This window comes from Microcaecilia unicolor, chromosome 4, assembly GCF_901765095.1.
Source record: "Microcaecilia unicolor chromosome 4, aMicUni1.1, whole genome shotgun sequence".
Classification (NCBI taxonomy): Eukaryota; Metazoa; Chordata; class Amphibia; order Gymnophiona; family Siphonopidae; genus Microcaecilia; species Microcaecilia unicolor.
In genome coordinates, this window is record NC_044034.1 from 120522444 (window position 1) to 120542788 (window position 20345).

The 20345-nt window shown below is 44.9% G+C and overlaps 1 protein-coding gene across 1 annotated transcript in view; it reads left to right on the forward strand.

Annotated features, from left to right (window-relative positions):
* The window catches only part of MYCBP2 (MYC binding protein 2), a 937772-nt gene that overhangs the window by 497031 nt on the left and 420396 nt on the right, over positions 1–20345 (forward strand). Inside the window, 3 exon segments of the mRNA XM_030200587.1 lie at positions 3404–3491; positions 4112–4161; positions 18063–18235. Of these exon segments, the coding sequence (XP_030056447.1) occupies positions 3404–3491; positions 4112–4161; positions 18063–18235 (311 nt within the window).

A 20345-nucleotide genomic window follows, 5' to 3' on the forward strand; every position in this document is an offset into this window, starting at 1 on the left:
GCGGGACGTCTTCTGTCTCACCGCCTTCAGGGACCCCTCGGAACCGGAGGTTATTCCGCCTCCCTCGATTTTCTAAATCATCCATTTTGTAGGTCAGTTCCTTTGTTTTCTGGTCCAATACTTGCAATTGCGCCTCATGGGAATTCAGGGACTCCGCGTGCTCTTCCAGCCGCAGCTCTGCATCTTCAACTCTTCCCCTCAGCTCGCGGAGGTCCGAGCTTAGTACCTCCATCCGGTCCAGTATTTCTTCTTTTGATTTTTGTATATCGGCCTGAATTCCGGAGAGGATCTGGCGAAGTTCGCCCAACAAGCCCTTTTTTGCCTGGGGCCTCCGCGATTCCGCCATCGACAGTGCTGAGTCTGAGTCAGAGGGTGAGGCCTGCGCCATTGCCTCGTGGCGCTTTGGGGTCTTGTTTGCCCTGCCGCCGACCAACTTCTCCCCGTCTTTGTTCCGCACCAAATGCGCTTTGCTCATGGCGAGTCAGGTTTGTGTCTTCGGGGGACACGCTGGTAGCTTTCCAAAAGTCCGATGGCTGCTTTTAATAGCTTTTTATCGCGGCGAGGAGTGGGAGCTCTGAGGCTAAGCCACCATTACCAGCGGTGACGTCACTTACTCCGCTACTGGGATTTTTAATCATTTATCCCAAGTCCCACCTTGTTCCGGTTCAGAAATTGGAATTCATTGGAGCTCTGTTGGACACACACACGTCTCGAGCATATCTTCCCCAGGCAAGGGCAATCTCCTGGCCCTTGTGTCCTTGGCTCGAGCGTCTCAACAGATCACAGCTCGGCAGATGTTGAGACTTTTAGGGCACATGGCTTCCACGGTTCATGTGACTCCCATGGCACGCCTACATATGAGATCAGCTCAATGGACCCTCGCTTCCCAGTGGTGCCAGGCCACAGGGGATCTAGAGGATGTGATCCATCTCTCCACCGACTTTTGCAGTTCCCTTCAGTGGTGGACGATTCGAGCCAATTTGGCCTTGGGACGTCCATTCCAAATTTCTCAGCCACAAAAAGTGCTGACGACGGATGCATCCCTCCTGGGGTGGGGAGCTCATGTGGATGGGCTTCACACTCAAGGAGCTTGATCTTTTCAGGAAAAGGATCTTCAGATCAACCTCCTGGAATTACGAGCGATCTGGAACGCTCTCAAGGCTTTCAGAGATCGGCTGTCCAATCACATCATTCCAATTTAGACAGACGATCAGGTTGCTATGTATTACACCAACAAGCATGGGGGCACTGGATCTCACCCTTTGTGTCAGTAAGTCGTCTGGATGTGGCTTTGGGCGCACCATCACGGCATGTTTCTCCAAGCCACGTATCTGGCAGGCGTAAACAACAGTCTGGCCGACAGGTTGAGCAAGATCATGCAACCTCACGAGTGCTCACTAAACATGGCCATTGTTCACAAGATCTTTCGAGCGTGGGGCACCCCCTCGGTGGATATTTTTGCCACTCAGATCAATCACAAAGTCCCTCAATTCTGTTGCAGACTTCAGGCCCATGGAAGACTAACGTCAGATGCTTTTCTCCTACATTGGGGGACGGGCCTTCTGTATGCTTATCCTCCCATACCTCTAGTAGGGAAGACTTTGCTGAAACTGAAGCAAGACCGTGGAACCATGATTCTGATTGCACCTTTTTGGCCCCATCAGATCTGGTTCCCTCTTCTTCTGGAGTTGTCCTACGAAGAACCGTGAAGATTGGAGTGTTTTCCGACCCTCATCATCCAGAATGAGGGGTCTCTTCTATATCCCAACCTCCAGTCTCTGGCTCTCACGGCCTGGATGTTGAGAGCTTAGAAATTGCCTCCTTGGGTTTTTCAGAAGGTGTCTTCCGAGTCTTGCTTGCTTCCAGGAAAGATTCCACGAAAAGTGTTATTCTTTCAAATGGAGGAGGTTTGTCGTCTGGTGTGACAGCAAGGCCATAGATCCTTTTTCTTGTCCTACACGGACCCTGCTTGAATACCTTCTACACTTATCAGAGTCTGATCTCAAGACCAACTCCGTAAGAGTTCACCTTAGTGCGATTAGTGCTTATCAACGTGTAGAGGGTAAGCCTATCTCTGGACAGCATCTAGTTGTTCGCTTCATGAGAGGTTTGCTTTTGTCAAAGCCCCCAGTCAAACCTCCACCAGTGTCATGGGATCTCAGCGTCGTTCTCACCCAGCTGATGAAAGCTCCTTTTGAGCCACTGAATTCCTGCCATCTGAAGTACTTGACCTGGAAGGTCATTTTCTTGGTGGCTGTTAATTCAGCTCGTAGAGTCTGAGCTCCAAGCCCTGGTAGTGCATGCACTTTATATCAAGTTTCATCATAACAGAGTAGTCCTCCGCACTTACCCTAAGTTCTTGCCGAAAGTAGTGTCAGTTCCATCTGAACCAGTCAATTGTCTTGCCAACATTTTTTCCCCGTCCTCATACCCGCCCTGGTGAAGACAAGTTGCACACCTTGGACTGTAAGAGAGCATTGGCCTTTTACATGGAGCGGACAAAGCCCTTAAACAGACCGGCCAGCTGTTTGTTTCTTTTAATCCCAACAGGAGGGGAGTCGCCATCGAAAAACGCACCATCTCTAATTTGCTAGCGGATTGCATTTCTTTCACTTATGCCCAGGCTGGGTTGACTTTGGAGGGTCATGTCACCGCTCATAATAATAGAGCCATGGCTACGTCAGTGGCTCATTTGAAGTCAGCCTCCATTGAAGAGATTTGCAGGGCCGCAACGTGGTCTTCTGTCCACACATTCACATCGCACTACTGCCTTCAGCAGGATAGCCGACGCGACAGTCGATTTGGGCAGTCGGTGCTGCAGAATTTGTTCAGGGTTTAGAATCCAACTCCACCCTCCTAGGCCCATTTCTCTTCTGTTCCAGGCTCCACTCTTACTTAGTTGTGTTTCTTTTGAGGTCAATCTAAGTTATGTCCTCGCCGTTGCGAGGCCGAATTGACCAATATTCATTGTTTCGAGTGAGCCTGGGGTCTAGGGATACCCCAGTAGTGCAGAATAATCAGCCTGCTTGTCCTCAGAGAAAATGAAGATACATACCTGTAGCAGGTATTCTCTGAGGACATCAGGCTGATTATTTTCACAAACCCACCCTCCTCCCCTTGGAGTTGTTTTTACTTTCTGTTGTGCTTTTTATTAAACTGATGGCATGCTCGCGTTGTGGGCGGGAAGCCGTTCGCGCATGCTCGGTGCGTTCATCCCGCACGATGGCGCATTCTAGAAAGTTCTTCACTTCGCAAGTTTGTTCCGGTCTCCTGGGCCGTCGCGGACGACGACTCAATAGTACAGAATAATCAGCCTGCTATCCTCGGAGAATACCTGCTACAGGTATGTATCTTCATTTTATTGTTGTGGAAAGTAATTGTATGTTTATGCCTGTTTCAACAGGGTATTATTTATTTGGAGAAAGAGTTAGCTAATCTTGGAGGAGTGTGTGCTGCTGCTTTGATGAAGAAGGACCTTGCACTTCCTATTGGTAAGATGTTTGGGAAGCAGTTAATGAATTTTATTTTTTTAATTATTTTTTATTTTTTTATTGCCAAGTCATTTGTGGAAAACGCCTTCCTGCAGTTGACAATGTTTACCATACAGAATCTAATCTGATTTGAAGATACTTTTGCATCAATAGTTTCCTTTATTAGCAAAGACTATGCATATTTGCAACAGCATCCTGATGGAGATGAAATTGAGATCCTTACTTCCATACCCACGTAATTTCATTTGAATTTATTCTGTAGGGATACACAGCAATTTACCACCTGAACCCATTTCACCATGTTTTACATGGTAGTTGAATGCAGAAGGGGAAAGGCAAGGTGTCATAGAACACCATAGTTATTAGAAGTAAGGGTGATGAAGCACCTCCACATGGTACAGCCTTACATTATACATGAACCAAAAACGGTTTTTCAATGCCTATTCTTCAGAGAGAATTGATTATATTGGTTAAATATGAATATTTTGCCTGTGCTGGAAACAGATCTGTTTGTGACCTTTGTGGACCAGAGTTGGGCAGCCTTACTTTAGATACATCTTATCATTGTTTCTAAAATACTCATCTTATTTTTTTTTTTTTAACTTTTTTGAAAACGGCAGCTAATGAGCTAGAAGATGATCTTGAGATTGTCGAAGAAGCAGCTTTGCAGGTATTGTAGCTGATAGTAGTTTTACATGGTGTTGTGTACCTTCTCATATGTTAAATTGATGGATGAAATTAATCTTTCCATATGTATGTATGTGTGTGTGTACATATACATTTCTCTTTCTCTCTAACACACACACACACTCTTCATTTATTTCACTTTCATCCATCTTGTCTTTACAGTCCTAAGAAGGTCATTTCAGAAGCATGCATTGTTAAACAGTGATTTTTGTAAGTCACTATTTGCATGTGTATATCCCTGGCACACAGGTTTTTGAGGGTATGGCCATATAGTTGACCTATGTCTTTCTCAAAAAAATGTGACCACCTTTTGCATCTTCTCTGAAACATGTTCAGTTCCCAACTGCCCATTTAGGTCTGGTGTCTAAAGAATGAGATGGGGGTGAGAGGTAACTTGATCTCACCACTACATTTAACAGGTGGCGAGCCTGATATGGGGCCTGCTATTTGCTTTTCTGCATTCAGAAACCTGTGAGGTTCCTGTTTGCAGCAATACTAATTGAAGAGCTTAGGATGCTCTGTTTTTTTTGTGGGTTTTATTTTAAATTGCTTTTCGTGCTGAACATACCAGCAAATACCCGCTTATTTTGTTGGTGGTGGGCTAGGTATTTTAAGGAAAATGCTGCATTTGGCAAGCATTGTAAAACACAGGAGAAATTGAGCACATCCTGAACTGAGTCAGTTCTCCTCTCAATGGCTTGTCTAAAATGGGCTTCATGTAGGGTACAAACAGTAAAATCGCATACAGGTGAGCATCATGGACATCAGAAATAGGACCGGTTATTCTCCGAACTAGAAAGAAATTTTATGATGGGGCTTTTATAAAATTGCCATGCATAAAAATGCACATGATGCGAATAGTCATGTTTCTCACAAGAGCATTCGTGTTAAGGGGAGGAGTTTGGGTGAAACATGGACTGAGTTATGGCTTCAATGTAGGATGTGATTTTTTGCAGGATTTGTGCTGATATTTTATAAAGATGCATGGGCATGGTTGTGTTTTTATAAAATAGGCCAATGTAGGCACAGAAGAATACAGTCTTCGCAAACGCGAAACCACAAAGAACACATCGAAGATGACACAACAATATAGTCTTCAGACATTGTAACAGGCAACATTTTGCTAACACACCTGTACAAGAAGTTTACTGAGCATTGATTTTATATTAGTACAACATTTCCTTTTTCAACAGAGCTTTTTGAACAAGGCTTCCTTCTGATTACAAGCTGACAGCCACAATAATTTTCTGAGCCCATATACAAGAATATAAGACTCCTGAGGCAGGCCGATTGGCCGAAACACAGCCGTGTCGAGTCCTGTAGATTTGCATGACTTATATGGACTTATTAATAAATTGGAATTTATTCTGATTGTCAGAAGAGTATTTTATAAAATAGGCTGCAAATAGGTGCTTTTTGTCCTTGAAACACAAGTACTTTTTTATTTTTTTTTAAATAAAATTACCGCACAGGTGTTGGTACCTCTAAAAATGCCAATAATTTCTAGAAGGAGTGGGCACTTAATATGTTAATAACACAACACATTAATATTTGAATGCATTAATAGCATTTTAACGCCAGCTGACTTCTTTAACACAGACTCGCCCCCTTTCCCTGTGATTACCTCAACAGCTCGGGCTCCACATTTTCTCTTCTTCCCAACTGCCTCAAAATCCATTTTGTTCCCCTGCACGACGATCAGGCTCTGTAGATACTGGCGTTGCATGAGACTTCCCCCAACTTCTTGCACAGTGTGGCTCCAGCATCTGCAGTGCCAGATATCTATGCAGGAGAAGAAAATGGGCTTTAAAGCAGCGAAGAAGAAGAGACATTGCGGAGCCGAGCCCTGCTGTCGAGGTAAACACGGGAAGAGGGGGGCATGAAAGAATCTCGGTGAAGGCTGGAGGGAAACTGGGTGAAGGCTGGGAAGGGGGACATGAGAGAATTTAGGTGAAGGCTGGGGAGGGGCATGAGAGATGTTTGTGCTCAATAGGAGACAGCCAGTAGGAAAAGATGAAAGAAATGCCCAAAATGCATGCAGTGACTAATCGCAATTGAATCAGCAATTAAAATTTGTAATTGTGCGGTCGGTTACAATTTAAATTTTTGGTCGTTGCCCACCCCTAATTTCTAGTGCTACTTAGAAAATGCTAGCCAAGAGGTGAGTTTTAACTTCTCTGATCTAATACATTCCCAGTTGATTTGAGCATGGCAATAAGCTGACCAATAACTGCAGTAAAGAGTGAAATTTTGTCAACATGTTAGAATGTAATATCTTAAATAAAATCAGTAATATATTAAATTGTACACATTAATATTCAGGCAACTGGTGAAGGCTGAACAGAATAATATGGTGAAACCATTTTATTACCCATAATGATATATGCTGCTGCATTCTGTGCAAGCCATATAGGCCTTGGGGCCAGTATGTTATTAAAATAAAATAGACTAAGTGATACCACTATACCACCAACTGAAGGGTCAGCTGGCAGCAAGAATATAATGAATCTACATCACGGCCACAGCTTGTTTAAACAAAAAAAAACCTTAACTACTTTTGCAGTGTGTGAGCACGTAGTCAAATGTGCATCAGGATTAATACCTGGTATTGTGTAACGTGGAGGGGCATTTTTGGTATGACAACTATATGATGTCAGAGACATATATCGCAAAACGTCTAAAGTCAGCGAGCCATAATCAAAACCAAATATAAACATCTACTGTGATTCGAAAATATGCTAAATATATGTATTACAACAAAACGTCTCCAAGCAGCGCCAGAAAACGTCTCCACTGTTTGAAAATACACTTCGAAAAAAATGTCTGCGGCAGCCTTAAGACATTACTGTGGTAGTATTCAGATGTTCCTCTGACATGGAAAACATCTATATATAGCACTGCAAGTGGAGGAATGTTCTCATAGGGCAACATGTCTATGAGGAGAGAGCCTAACTATTCTCTAGAGCAAACTGAGCTCCTGGTGCACTTTTAGAGGCACAGGAGAACACATATGTAAGATTAACCACTACCTGCCCCCCCCCCCCCCCCCCCCCCCACCCGCATGCTGTTTTCATGAGGGTATGGAGAACAATCAGAGGGATCCTGGGAAGATAAGTGTGCAACAGTTGTCCCCAAGGATCACAGTACCACTCATATGCAAGCACCGTATATAGGCAGGGTCACATGAACTGAGGTTCCCTTGTTGCCAGACTTGTATATGTTTGAGAGAAGAAGGGGAAAAAATAGCAGTGCTGAAATCACATGTATAGAATATGTCCTGACAAGTTACCATGGGTCACTCTTCCACTATGCATGGACAACAATGAGGGGCTGCACACATCTGCCCCTCCCCCCCCCCCCCCCCCCCAACCCTGGGCCATGCTCATATAGTGATGGGAATGTTGGCAGACAGTGACTACGCTACATAGAAAAGCCCAAAGGCACACCAACTGTACCCTACTGCCCATCCCCACCTGAAATTACTAGCACACACCATGCACAGAAATACCACTTGGCACCCTCTGTCTCCATGGCCACCTTGGCTCACACAGCACCTGTGCCCGTGTAAGGCATACCCATCCCATTAGCCTCCCCCCTAATCTGCCAGGTGCCATGTGTCCCAGCCTATGTGAGGAGCAGTACACAACACGGTAGTCCAAATAATAATGTATGTGATGCCTAAGAGGTCCAGATTCTCAACTGTCTCTTGTCTTTTGCCGGCGCTTTGGATGCCACCGCAACCTTGAGTCATGCTGGCGCATCCGGAGAGAGGACTTGGGCCTGATCCAGCACATGTGGGAGCGGCTCAGGGCACAAGATAAGTACCACACACATATTCTCCCTATAATGTCTCTCTCAGGCCTCAGGATGCAGCTACCATTCCTACAGTGTCCCCTAAACCACCATATCTCTGTGAATGTGTTGCAGCCAACCCCCAAGTTTTGAAATGACATGGGAAAGACCTGGGAAGGGGACGCATATGGGTCCCCTTACCCCAGCCACCACTACAAAATTGGACACCTTGTCACACACACCAACCTAGTACGTTGCAGCCCCTACGGCACGGGAAATAAGAGTCACCACAAACACCCACAGTGGGAATTGAACCAATGACCCTTGCATTCAGCTACCACAGCCCTAACCTTTTCACCAAACACCCGCTTTACAAGGACCTGATCAAGGGGAAGAGTATGCTGACCACACAGAGCTCTCACAGGATGTTATCAGTGGCCAGAAAGGTTGGGGAGGCGGTGACCTTCAGGTGGACGGGGATGGGATTGTTCCTATAGGTCCTGGGATGCAGGAGGGGTTGGAGCTGGTCACACAGGTGCTAAATGGTAGCCTTGTCAAACTGGTACCTATTGAGACATTGCAGGTCAGTAAAATCCAGGAAATTATGGCGCCTGAAAATTCTGAGATGTGGGTATCTCCTGCAGAGTTTCCCCTCCAAGCTCTCCTCCTCCTCCACCATGGCGTAAGCCACAACCACCACAGATGCAACCCACTAACCTCAGATACACCACTGTGCACACCTACCTACCTACTTAGTGAGAACCACCACCACCACTATGCACACCTCTACCTGCCTGCCTACTTAGAACCACCACCAATAAACACCATTTGGCACTCATTCTCCCACCACCAGCACACAGTCCCACCACAGTACACACATCAGCAGCAATCACTCTCCCACCACTGACAAACAATGCAGTCACACACAGTGGAAGCACACAGCAATCACTCTCGGCAACAGCAAACACTCGTGCCACACCGTCTAAGCACTCACTCTCCTAGCAGCAACCAACAGTCCTCACACACACAACAGCAGCACACAGGACATAAGAAACAAAAAGGATAGACAAAAGCCAAGCAGGTAAGAGGGTATAATGGAAAGTGTGTGAGCTTAGGGACAGTGAGTATTGGGGGGGGGGGGGGAAGTTACAGAGAAAAGGGTAGTTGTTGCTGGGGGGGGGGGGGTAAGGAGTTGAGGAGGCGAGACACAGGAGGCAAGTCAGGGAATGCAAGGGTAATAAGGTTCAGACTAGGACAATCAGACGCACGGTCACACAGCACTCGGCAACTCTCAACTTTCTCAATCGAGCACTTCCTCCGCTCTCCCAAATCCACAAATTTGCAGTTAGATCTAAAGACAGCTTTCCTCTTACCCTAGACGCTTTTATACGAGGTCTAATTCCATACGTTTTTCTTTCGAACACTGGGATAATGTTTTGCTATCCGTTATGAGCTGGATACATTCATTCTGTAAGACCACACGCGTCACGCTTCCGAAATGCCCCCTCTGGAGACGTCCTTATCTAAACGTACTAGCGATTTGGACTGGGTTTTTTTTCTTTTGTTTGATTATACGCTTTGGATGTTTTTCAGTGAGAAATACATCCATCTGCCTTTTGTGCCATTTTTGGAAGCTTTTCTCTTTCGAAAATGAGCCCCATAGTAACTTAATACGTGATGGCAGATAAAGATGTGTACGATCTATCTAGTCTGCCTAACAAGATAAATATATAGCATAAGGTATGATGTGATGCTACATATGCATACTTGATCTTTATTTGTCCTTGCCATTTATAAGGCACAGACTGTAGAAGTTTGCCTGGCACTGGCCTATCTGTCTTGCCTGGCACTAGCCTATCTCTCCAGCCATGATCAGGGCACAGACCATACAAGTTTGCCCGACACTGTCTTTGCTTCTCAATTACTGGTGTTCACTACTAAGCTTTCTGTGCCTTCCATGCAGAATTCCTTTGTTTTTATCCCATTCGTTTTTGAATTCCGTTACCATTTTCATCTCCACCACCTCCCATGGGAGGGCATTCCAGGCATGTGTATTTGCACATACCGGGAGAAGTAAACAGATACCACATTGATACTGATCTGATTGTAATGAATGTAGTCCCTGGGATGAATGTAGTCCTTGTGACACCATACAATCATTGCTTCAGTTATGTGAAAATTTATAATGAGAACACTCTCGGTCATACATGTCAATATATAATGCCATAGTTTATCATCAGTCTGAATATTAGTGTTAACCAACAAGGAGCAAAGAAAATATTTTGTGCATAAAACCTAAGGTCGATGTCCAGTTTTATTATCTTACACAGTGACCTCATACATATTAAGAATTGGGACCAAAATTCTTGAGGTAAATCCTGAATCATATGTGACCAACTGGATGCTACTGTTATGACTCCAATAACCATAGGCACCATATACAAAACTCATGCCTCCTCCTTGAACTTCTTTGACCCCATGTTCATTTAGGGCTTCGAAAAGGTAATTCCAACTTACCTGGTAAAGTCTTCTCAGCATCAAAACTAATAAACATCAACTGGGTACAAGTGACTTTAAAATGTTCGAGTCACATTATTAACCTCTTACAATTAATTAAAGGTGTCTGCCTTTCACAAACGCCACTTGGCTCGCTTGTATTAACCCAGGCATTAAAACACTGCCAGATGATCTACCAGCACTCTAGCCAAGAGTTTGGCATCAAAGTTTAAAAAGGAGGTTATTCTATGGGACTCCACTTTTTCCAGATCTTTCCCTGCCTTCAGGATAACCGTAATGAAAGTTCTGTTAGTATTATAGGGAACTTTTCCTAATTGTATCAAATGTTCAAATGCATCCACTAGCAGAAGAGAAATCTTGCCCTGCAATATCCTCAAGGATTCTGCATTCAGCCCATCAGGGCCAGACGTCTTACACCTCTTGGCCCTCTTTATTCCCTTTTATATTTTTCTGCCCAAATTGGACTGTTTGGCATCTCCAGTTGCACTTTTGTAACCCTTGGCTGCTGCATATTATGTAGATACACTTTAAAACCTTCACCATTTGAGGGTTCCCTAGGATAAAGCAATTTATATTTACAGAACCCCTCCCCCCCTCACAGTTTTCTGGAGGGCCATAACTGTCATACCACTAAAATTGCACGTGACCACCACATACCTTGGTCCTTCTCACCCACTCAAAAGCGCTGACAATGGCTTGCCTGACTTACTGCCATATTTAAAGAAATTAAATTATAACAAACATTTGGCCCTTTGATGTAGTAATGTTCAGTGCTGCCGAGTAGATTGACCCTATGCTGGGGTATAAGGTTATGTGCCCATTGTACTTGTCTGTTCTGGTCTTGCTTTTCCAGACTGACTAACCTAGTGTCCAGTTCCTTACATCTCCTGTGCACAAAAGGAATAATTTTACTTCTGAGGGCCAGCTTTGCAGTCTCCCAGAACAAACCAGGAGAAGCCCTTTGCCAGAGATGCTCATGTCAGTCCTCAAGGGCCTCAACCCAGTTGGATTTTCAGGATTTCTACAATGAATATGCATGAGATCAATTTGCATATAATGGAGGCCGTGCATGCAAATCTCATGTATATTGTGATATCCCCCTTCTCACTCAGGGTGACCTGGTTCCCAATATGCAAATCATATGCAGATTAGTGTGCTACCCCTTCTCACTCAGGGTGACCTGGTTTCCACTCAGCAAATTAAGCAGGTCTCACCAACTGCATATTTCTCAGGCAACTCTTTATTCCAGCCCCTGGGCACACTTCTTCTAGCTTAACACTTTATGCTTTCCTAGATCTTCACCTTGAGCCTCCCCACACAGATACATGGGCTCAGTACTATACCAATACTTTGGGGACTCTCACCCCAGGCTTTGCAGCCTGCTTCTCTCAGTACTTTGGACACACAGTCCCCTCTTTGAACACACAGTTCTAGACACACAGTCTTTTCTTCTTCGGACACACAGTCCCTCTTTGAACACACAGTTCTAGACACACAGTCTTTTCTTATTCGGACACACAGTCCCTCCACTGAACACACAGTTCCTATAAGTACTGAGGACATACAATCAAACACTAATGCTTTAGGGACTTCTTACCCCAGGACTTTCAGCCTGCTGATCTCCTTTGGACACCCAGTCCACCCCAAGTCCATAAGGTTAGCCAGTATCTTTCAGGGGCCCTCTCTTCTTCTGCTGCTAGATCACTTCCCTTCCTTTCATCACAACTCAGGTGTGGTATAAAGTGGTTAATTAGCTACCCAGGACCCAGCCCATAACCGCCGGCACCTATGGACCTCCCAGGGCTCTCCCCGGTCCTAGAGACCTCCATCTTCTTCTAGCGCCCTCTAGTGGCCTACACCGTATAGGACAGCCTCATACCTTCTCACAATATTCATTGGGGAAATCCTGAAAACCCAGCTGGGTTGCAGCCCTTGAGGACCAACATTGAGCACCCCTGTCCTTCGCTCTATTTTTATTTTATATTATGTATCAGGAACAGCATCAAGGACGGTGTACAGAAGCAGAAAAGTAGCTCAGAAAAAAGGCAATCGTAAACACAGCATGGATTGCAAAACAAATTTAATCTTTTTAGACATAAATATCAGGAACAGAAATATTAATAGTATTAGCCATCGCAGACTCCTGTCTCCTTATCAAGTAAGACATCCAAAAGACTATAAATCATTAAAAAACCTTCTTAAAGAACCAGATATTTTAGATTGTAAGCTCTTTGAGCAGGGACTGTCCTTCTATGTTTGAATTGTACAGCGCTTCGTAACCCTAGTAGCGCTTTAGAAATGTTTGTTAGTAGTAGTAGATATTTAAACACATCCTATGATATTAGTAAGAATTTTCAAGATGCAAAATCCACAGGCAATGAGCTCCAGAGAGAAAGAGCCAGGCAACTTAAAGCAGAATTGTGTGAGTAGTGATCAAGTTGCAACTTATTTGTGGGAATCTCTAGGAAGTAGTTTGGGAAGATCCAAATGCCTTTTGAGGATTATAGGGGAATTTATTTATTTATTTGTTGCACTTGTATCCCACATTTTTCCACCTATTTGCAGGCTCAATGTAGCTTACAAAATGTTATAGCAACATGTACATATTATAGGATAAGAATTTCAAAATATAGATACAGATGGGTACATAGAATATCAAAGCAATGGTATTAACGGAATAATAATTTTACAGTTATTACAAATAAGAGTGCATAAGTAAATCATATTGGATTGGAAGTGGATTGAAAGATCAACAAAACATAACATAATGATATCAGGACAAGATATAATATTCAGTCATGAGGATGTAATTAGGATGAACAGATAGGAGGGTTCCTATAAGAGAGGAGGAGAGATAGATATGTAAGACCCTATAGTATGCCTTGTGGGCAGGGCCATCGAGAGACTAGGCCAGGCCTGGTGCAAGGCCACCCCGCTGCTGCCCCCCATCGCTCCCCCTGCCACTGCAGTCCGCGGTCTCACCTGCCTGCCTCCATGACTCCGGGCCTCCTTCATTCAAAGTGGCAGTCGCAGATCGCGTCTCTTCTGGCCTTCCTTCCCTGTGTCCCGCCCTCGTGCAATGTAACTTCCTGTTTCCGCGAGGGCGGGACACAGGGAGGGAAGGCCAGAAGAGACGTGTTCTGCGACTGCTGCTTTGAATGAAGGGGGCCTGGAGACGAGGAGGCAGGCAGGTGAGACCGGGGACTGCAGTGCCGGCAGCCTGACCCCGGCGCCGGGCCCCCCTTGGAGACCCGGGCCCGGGGAACTTTGCCCCCCCCCCCCCCCCCCCCCCGCCCCCCTCTCGGCAGCCCTGCTTGTGGGTAAAACTTAAGATCTTAAACTAGATTCTACTGGAAACAGGAAGTCCGATGTTCAATAAGCAAATGAGTCAATGATTGGCCTTTATAACATTGTAAAGCAGCTTAATGGCAGTATTTTGTACCAATTGAAGCCACTTAAATAGGTGTAGGAGTATCTCTGCTAATACAGAGTTACAGTAGTCAATCCAATTAATCACCTTTTAAGGGAGAAAATATTTGTATTTTATGTGAAACGAAAGGCTTTTGTCTTATTCTCAAAGATGTGTTTACTTGAACTGAGCAATCATTGATTTGTGGGAAAAATGTAAGTAATCTTTTCTTTTTGGAAAGTGCCTCTGATTAGCTCATTTCTGTCTCAAAACTGATTGAAACTGTTGTTCTCCTACTAAGGAGAAACAAAACCTCTGTGATCATTGCACTACATATTCCCCTAAGTAAACTCTATCCACACTGACACATGATCTGAGATTTCCATTGGGCCAACTTTTGCCACAATTTCCCTGGAGAAGCTCTGCTCACCACTAGTATATAGTCAGTGAGAGAGAGGGTATTATGCTCTTGAAAGTTATATGTAATCCCACTTTTATGGGTGCAGCATTCTCCATTGGTCCAATAGAAGAAGCCTTTCATGAAAATAATTCCATCCTTTCACAGAGTGTTCTTTTCCTTGCCTTCCAGAAGATCTGTGCAATGTCAGTTCCAAAACCTCCCCTCCCCTTCAACTATCAATGAGTTGGTATCAAAAGTGAATTCTGTCTGTGATAATACCTGAACAAAGCATGATAAACATTACAGAGTGCTGCCAGTTTCCTAAATAGTTTTCTGGCAGTAATCCCTCCCTCCTTAGGATCCTTAACCTCCCTTTCCAATACAGTACTGCTTTGTTAAAAATAATAAGTACCCCTGCTTTTCTCACCCGTGAGGGGGCCCCCATATACCTTGCTAATCCAGTGATAAGCCGGACAGATACACCCATGGCTGGTATAGATGCTAAATGTGGACACTTACTTTTGCAGGTGCTTCAAGTATAAGAAATGCTAAGCAGAGAATTAGCTAGTGATCTTGGACCAAGGCCCAATTGCAATCACTGACATTTTTAGACTGAGGGTCTGGTCATCTTGCACAGACATCTGTTTTTACTCATTCTGGGTTTGACAGAGAGAAAGGACAAGAAAGAGCGAGAAAGAGTGGAGTGGGGGAGGTTGGATTGGACCAGGCCAGGCCGAGGATGGAAGGGATCCCCACACTATAGTTTGACCTGGGATGGAAGATAAAAGGAAGACGGGGCAAGGGGGAGGGGTTAGTGGGAAGGAGGTGTTGAGGGAATGAATGGTTTAAGGCATGATGAGTGGAGGAAGGGGATAATGGAGAGAGGGGGGCTGCCTGTAGGGTGGGGGGGGGGTATAGTTTTATCAGGGGGATTGGGATTGCCTTTAAATGTATATTGTGGAATGTATGTGGCTTGGTATCCCAAGAGACAATGTCCTCAACTCTCCAGAGCTGCAAAGCTACGACAGCCATGCTGCAGGAGACCCATGAGAGGAAGCATACAATACAAAATGAGTCGTCTTTGTATAGGCATCCTCAATATTGATAATGGGTATGACAAAAAATGTTTTAAAAAACAGTATAGACCTGAAGAAATTTTGTCACTACTTTCCTGCAAGTGGGAGGGAGCGGGGAACCTGCAACTGGGAAAAAGGGAGGGGGGACCCTGTAACTGGGAAAAAGGGAGGGAGGGGGGACCCCCTTGCAACTGGGAGGGGGAAGGGGACAACGACCCTGGAACTGGGAGGGAGGGGGACCCTGGCACATACTCTCATTCTCACACACACACTCGCACATTCACTCTCTCTCACACAGTCACTCTCAGACACACTCTCTCAAACATACACACTCCGAGGAAAACCTTGCTAGCGCCCGTTTCCTTTAAAACAGAAACGGGCCTTTTTTACTAGTTTTATCATAAATGACTTGACATATATTTTAAACTCAATTATTTTAAGCACTTACCAATACTAAATCACTTACACATCTATGGAACAATTCAACATCAGATCCTGCAAAATATTCTGAAACCATGTCTGATGTTATGACAAACTAAAATTAAAGTGTTGATGTCACCTCAGTAAGGGCAACTCACAATCCCTCCACTGCAAAACACTATGCAAAAACTTGTTCAGACATACACTCAGAACCTTACTGTATCATAACAGCATTAACTCCCACGACTCAGAGCAACAACCTTATGCATGAAAAGGCAGCACTGTAAATATTACACTGGGCGGGCTCTAATACATCACCCATTGAGAAAACAGAGCAAACAGGACTGCAACAAGATCTCTACATAGATATATGCTAGCAGAATACCTCACCTTGGTCACGTACACAAAACACAGACAGACCCTGAACAATATGAAACAAGGGATCACAGATCAGAATATTAACGCTGACATTTTTGCTGAAATACAGCCACGTCAAGTCTTTGATCTCTAATTGAAACTCTGCTCTGCAATCATTGGATGTTTGCACTTTATGACCTTGTGATTGTGGCTTTATGGATTTGTGTGCATTAATAAAGCATATTTTTTCAATGTAGTTTTTGGCACTCATTCTTTGATTATTCCTCCCTATTTTTATTTTTTTTATATATTGACTATTTTGTAAGGATTTTGTCCTTTTGTTTACATTTCCAAAAGCTAACATATTCCAATTAATAAGTTGTAATAAAATACTTTTTTTCTACCTGAGCATTTCATTTTTCACTTTAGTCCAAGGGTGTCTTTCCTGCATTTCTCAGTTTTTTTCTTGTCTTTGCAGTGTCTTCTGTCTATTTGACAGTTTCTCTCTCTCCATGCCAACCATTCATCTTCCCTCTGCATCTCTATTTGTGCTGTCCAGTATCTCCGCTCTGTGTCCCTGTCCCTTTCTCTATGTTCAGAATCATCCCCCTTAGTGTTTTTGCCCTCTCCTATGTTCAGCATTTCTCCTCTGTGCCTACCTTGACCTGTCCTGCATTTCCCCGGTGCCCCTATCCCTCTCTCAGTGATCAGCAATTTGCCCGTGTGTCCCTATTTCCCCCCTCATGTCCAGCATTGCTCCGTGTGCTCCTACCCCCCCCCCCCCCCCCCCCATCAGCATTGCCCTTCTGTCTTCCTTTCCCTATGCTCCTTCCATGCCCAGGATCTCTTCTCTGTGACTCTACTCTTCCTTCTGCATCTCCTACTCTGAGGCCAGTATCTCTCCCTCTCAATTCCCACCTCCCCTTCATAGTCCAGTATTTCTCCCTCCTGTGTCCAGTGTCTCTCCTCCTCTTTTCTATCCCGCATCTGTTCCCCTCTCACAACCAGTTGTCTCTCTCTTTCTCCTCCTCCCCCGCTGGTCCATCTGACACCATTCTCTCTCCTAAGTCCAGCACCTCTTCCCTCCCCCCTACTCTGAGGCCAATGTCTGTTCTTCTCTCTTCCATTATATCCAGCATCTTTCCCCGTCTCTTCTCCCCTAGTCCTGCCTTTTTATGTTGTTAAATACCTATTTCAGTCCCGTCTATAGTAACATGAATGGTGTAAAGACCAACAGCTCCTGGAGTCCAGTTTGCACAATATGTACCATCATTGTTCACTCTGATTAACATGTTTTAACTGCCTAGACAAAACGACTTCCCTATGAGGAAAGGCTAAAGTTGCTAGGGCTCTTCAGCTTGGAGAAAAAGCGACTGAGGGGAGATATGATAGAGGTCCATCAAGCCCAGCTTCATTTTCCAACAATGGCTGTTCCAGGTTACAAGTACCTGGCAAGATCCCAAAACAGTACAATACATTTATTCTGCTTCTCCTAGAAATAAGCAGTGGATTTCCCCCCAAGTCATTTTAATAATGGCTTATGGACTTTTCTTTTAGGAAGCTAGCCAAATCTTTTTTAAACCCCGCTAAGCTAACTGCTTTTACTACATTCTCTGACAACAAATTCCAGAGTTTAATTGCACATTCATTGAAGAAATATTTTCTCCAATTTGTTTTAAATTTACTATTTTGTAGCTTCATCGTGTGCCTCCTAGTCCTAATATTTTTGGAACAAGTAAACAAGCGATTCTTATCTACCCATTCCATTCCACTCATTATTTTTACAGACCTTTATTATGTCTCCCCTCAGCCATCTCATATTACTTTCAAAGTGAAACAATATTGTGAAGATATTTTTGTTAACCTAATGTTTGTGTCTTAAGAATTAACGGAATCATGTGATCTTTAAATAGGTTTGCAAGTCCCATTCGGGTATTCTTGGGAAAGGATTAGCTCTATCTCATTCACCAACCATCTTGGAAGCGCTTGAGGGTAACCTGCCACTGCAGATACAGAGTAATGAACAGTCTTTTTTGGAAGATTTCATTGCTTGTATGCCTGGATCTAGTGGTGGAAGACTTGCAAGGTATGAATTCACTGTACTGATTTATACTACCTGTTGTGTTTAATTATTGAGATGCTTATGGCAGCATTCTTTATACAATACTAGTAAAAAAGGCCCGTTTCTGACACAAATGAAACGGGCGCTAGCAAGGTTTTCCTCGGAGTTTGTATGTTTGGGAGAGTGTATGTGAGAGTGACTGTGTGAGAGTCAGAGTGAAAGTGAGTGTGTGTGTGAGAGAGAGAGTGAGTCTGGGTGTGAGTGTGTTTGTGAGAGAGTGTGTGTGTGAGAATGAGAGTGTGTGCAAGTGTGTATGTGAGACACAGTGTGAGAGAGAGTGTGTGTGGTGTGTGTGCGAGAGAGAGAGTGTGTGTGAGAGACAGATTCTCTGTGAGAGTGAGTGTATGAGACCAAGCGAGTGTGTGAGTGACTGTGTGGCACATAGAGAATGAATGTGATACAGTGTGAGACAGAGTGTGTGAGAGTGAGAGTCAGAAAGACATTGTATATGAGAGAGAGAGTGTGAGCCCTGCCCTCCCAATCCATGCCCATCTGTCCCCTGCTCCCTCCATTCATTCTTTTCCAGCAATTCCCCTCTCTCCCTGAGCCCTGCCCTCCCAATCCATGCTCCTCTGTCACCTGCCCCCTCCATTCATCCCTATCCAGCAATTCCCCTCTCTGCCTGAGCCCTGCCCTCCCAATCCATGCCCATCCATGCTCTTCTGTCACCTGCCCCCTCCATTCATCCCTATCCAGCAATTCCCCTCTCTCCCTGAGCCCTGCCCTGCAATCCATATCCATCCATGCCCATCTGTCCCATCCATTCATCCCTATCCAGCAATTCCCCTCTCTCCCTGAGCCCTGCCCTCCCAATCCATGCCCATCCATGCTCCTCTGTCCCCTCCATTCATCCCTTTCCAGCAATTCCCCTCTCTCCCTGAGCCCTGCCCTCCCAATCCATGCCCGTCCATGCTCCTCTGTCCCCTGCCCCCTCCATTCATCCTTTTCCAGCAATTCCCCTCTCTTCCTTCCATGACCCCCCCTCGCATCCATGCTCCTCTCTCTCCCATGTCCCAGCCTGGCCCGCCCTCTTCTCCCCCCCCCTTCGCATCCATGCCCCCCCCCTCGCATCCATGCTGTCGTTTCTCCCCTGCCCTCCCGCTCCCATTGTTCAACTTTACTGCCCACCCTCTTCTCTCCCCTCCCCCCAACATCCCTTTTTTTTTTTCTTTTAAATTTACCTCCTTGGCGGTTCCGGCAGCACAGCGTCAAGGAAGGAGGCGGCGCTCCCGACGTCACTAGCCTTCCCTTCGCTGTGTTCCGCCTACTTCTGACGTCATCCTTGACGTCAGAAGAAGGCGGAACACAGCGAAGGGAAGGCTAGAGACGTCGGGAGCTCCGCCTCCTTCCCTGATGCTGCGCTTCCGCAACCGCCACCACGGAGGTAAATCTAATATAATAAAACGCACCGTGCGTGGGTGCGATCCGTTTGTTTGTTTGTTTTTTCCGCCCTCGACATCATGACGTTTGACGCGAGGGCGGGGCAGAGACGGCTGGCTGGCTTCACACCATGAATCCACGAACCCTACAGGGAGTGTTTGAGTGACTTCAGAAAATTGTCTTCAGAACGTTCACGGTGCGTTTTATTATATTAGATTCTGCTTACAGGAGTACCAGGATTTTGTGATAGTTTGCATTATTTTCAAACTTGGGGGGGGGGGGGGGGGGTTACTAAAGCTTAGCTCGAGTTATCTGCAGCAGGGCCCATAGGAATAAAACGGGCTGTGCTGCAGATAACTGGAGCTAAGCTTTAGTAAACAGTGGGAGTTAACTTGTTCATCTATTTATTGATGTTTAAGAAATCACTATAATGTTTTAGTAGGGCAGAAAAATAAAACAAATGGAAAAATTGTTTAGTCTCTGAAAGGAATAGATTGATCTGAACTTCTTTAAGAAAAAAAACTCTTTAAATAATAGTGGGCAGACTGTGACTCAACTTGTCTCTTACACTTGTACCACTTTAACACCTTAAATGGCAGGGTTTATATTGTCAGATTCTAGTAACAGAATTAACAAGACCTGCTGCAGTTGAATATTCACTGTCAAGCATGAATTTATCTTTATTAACGTCTGC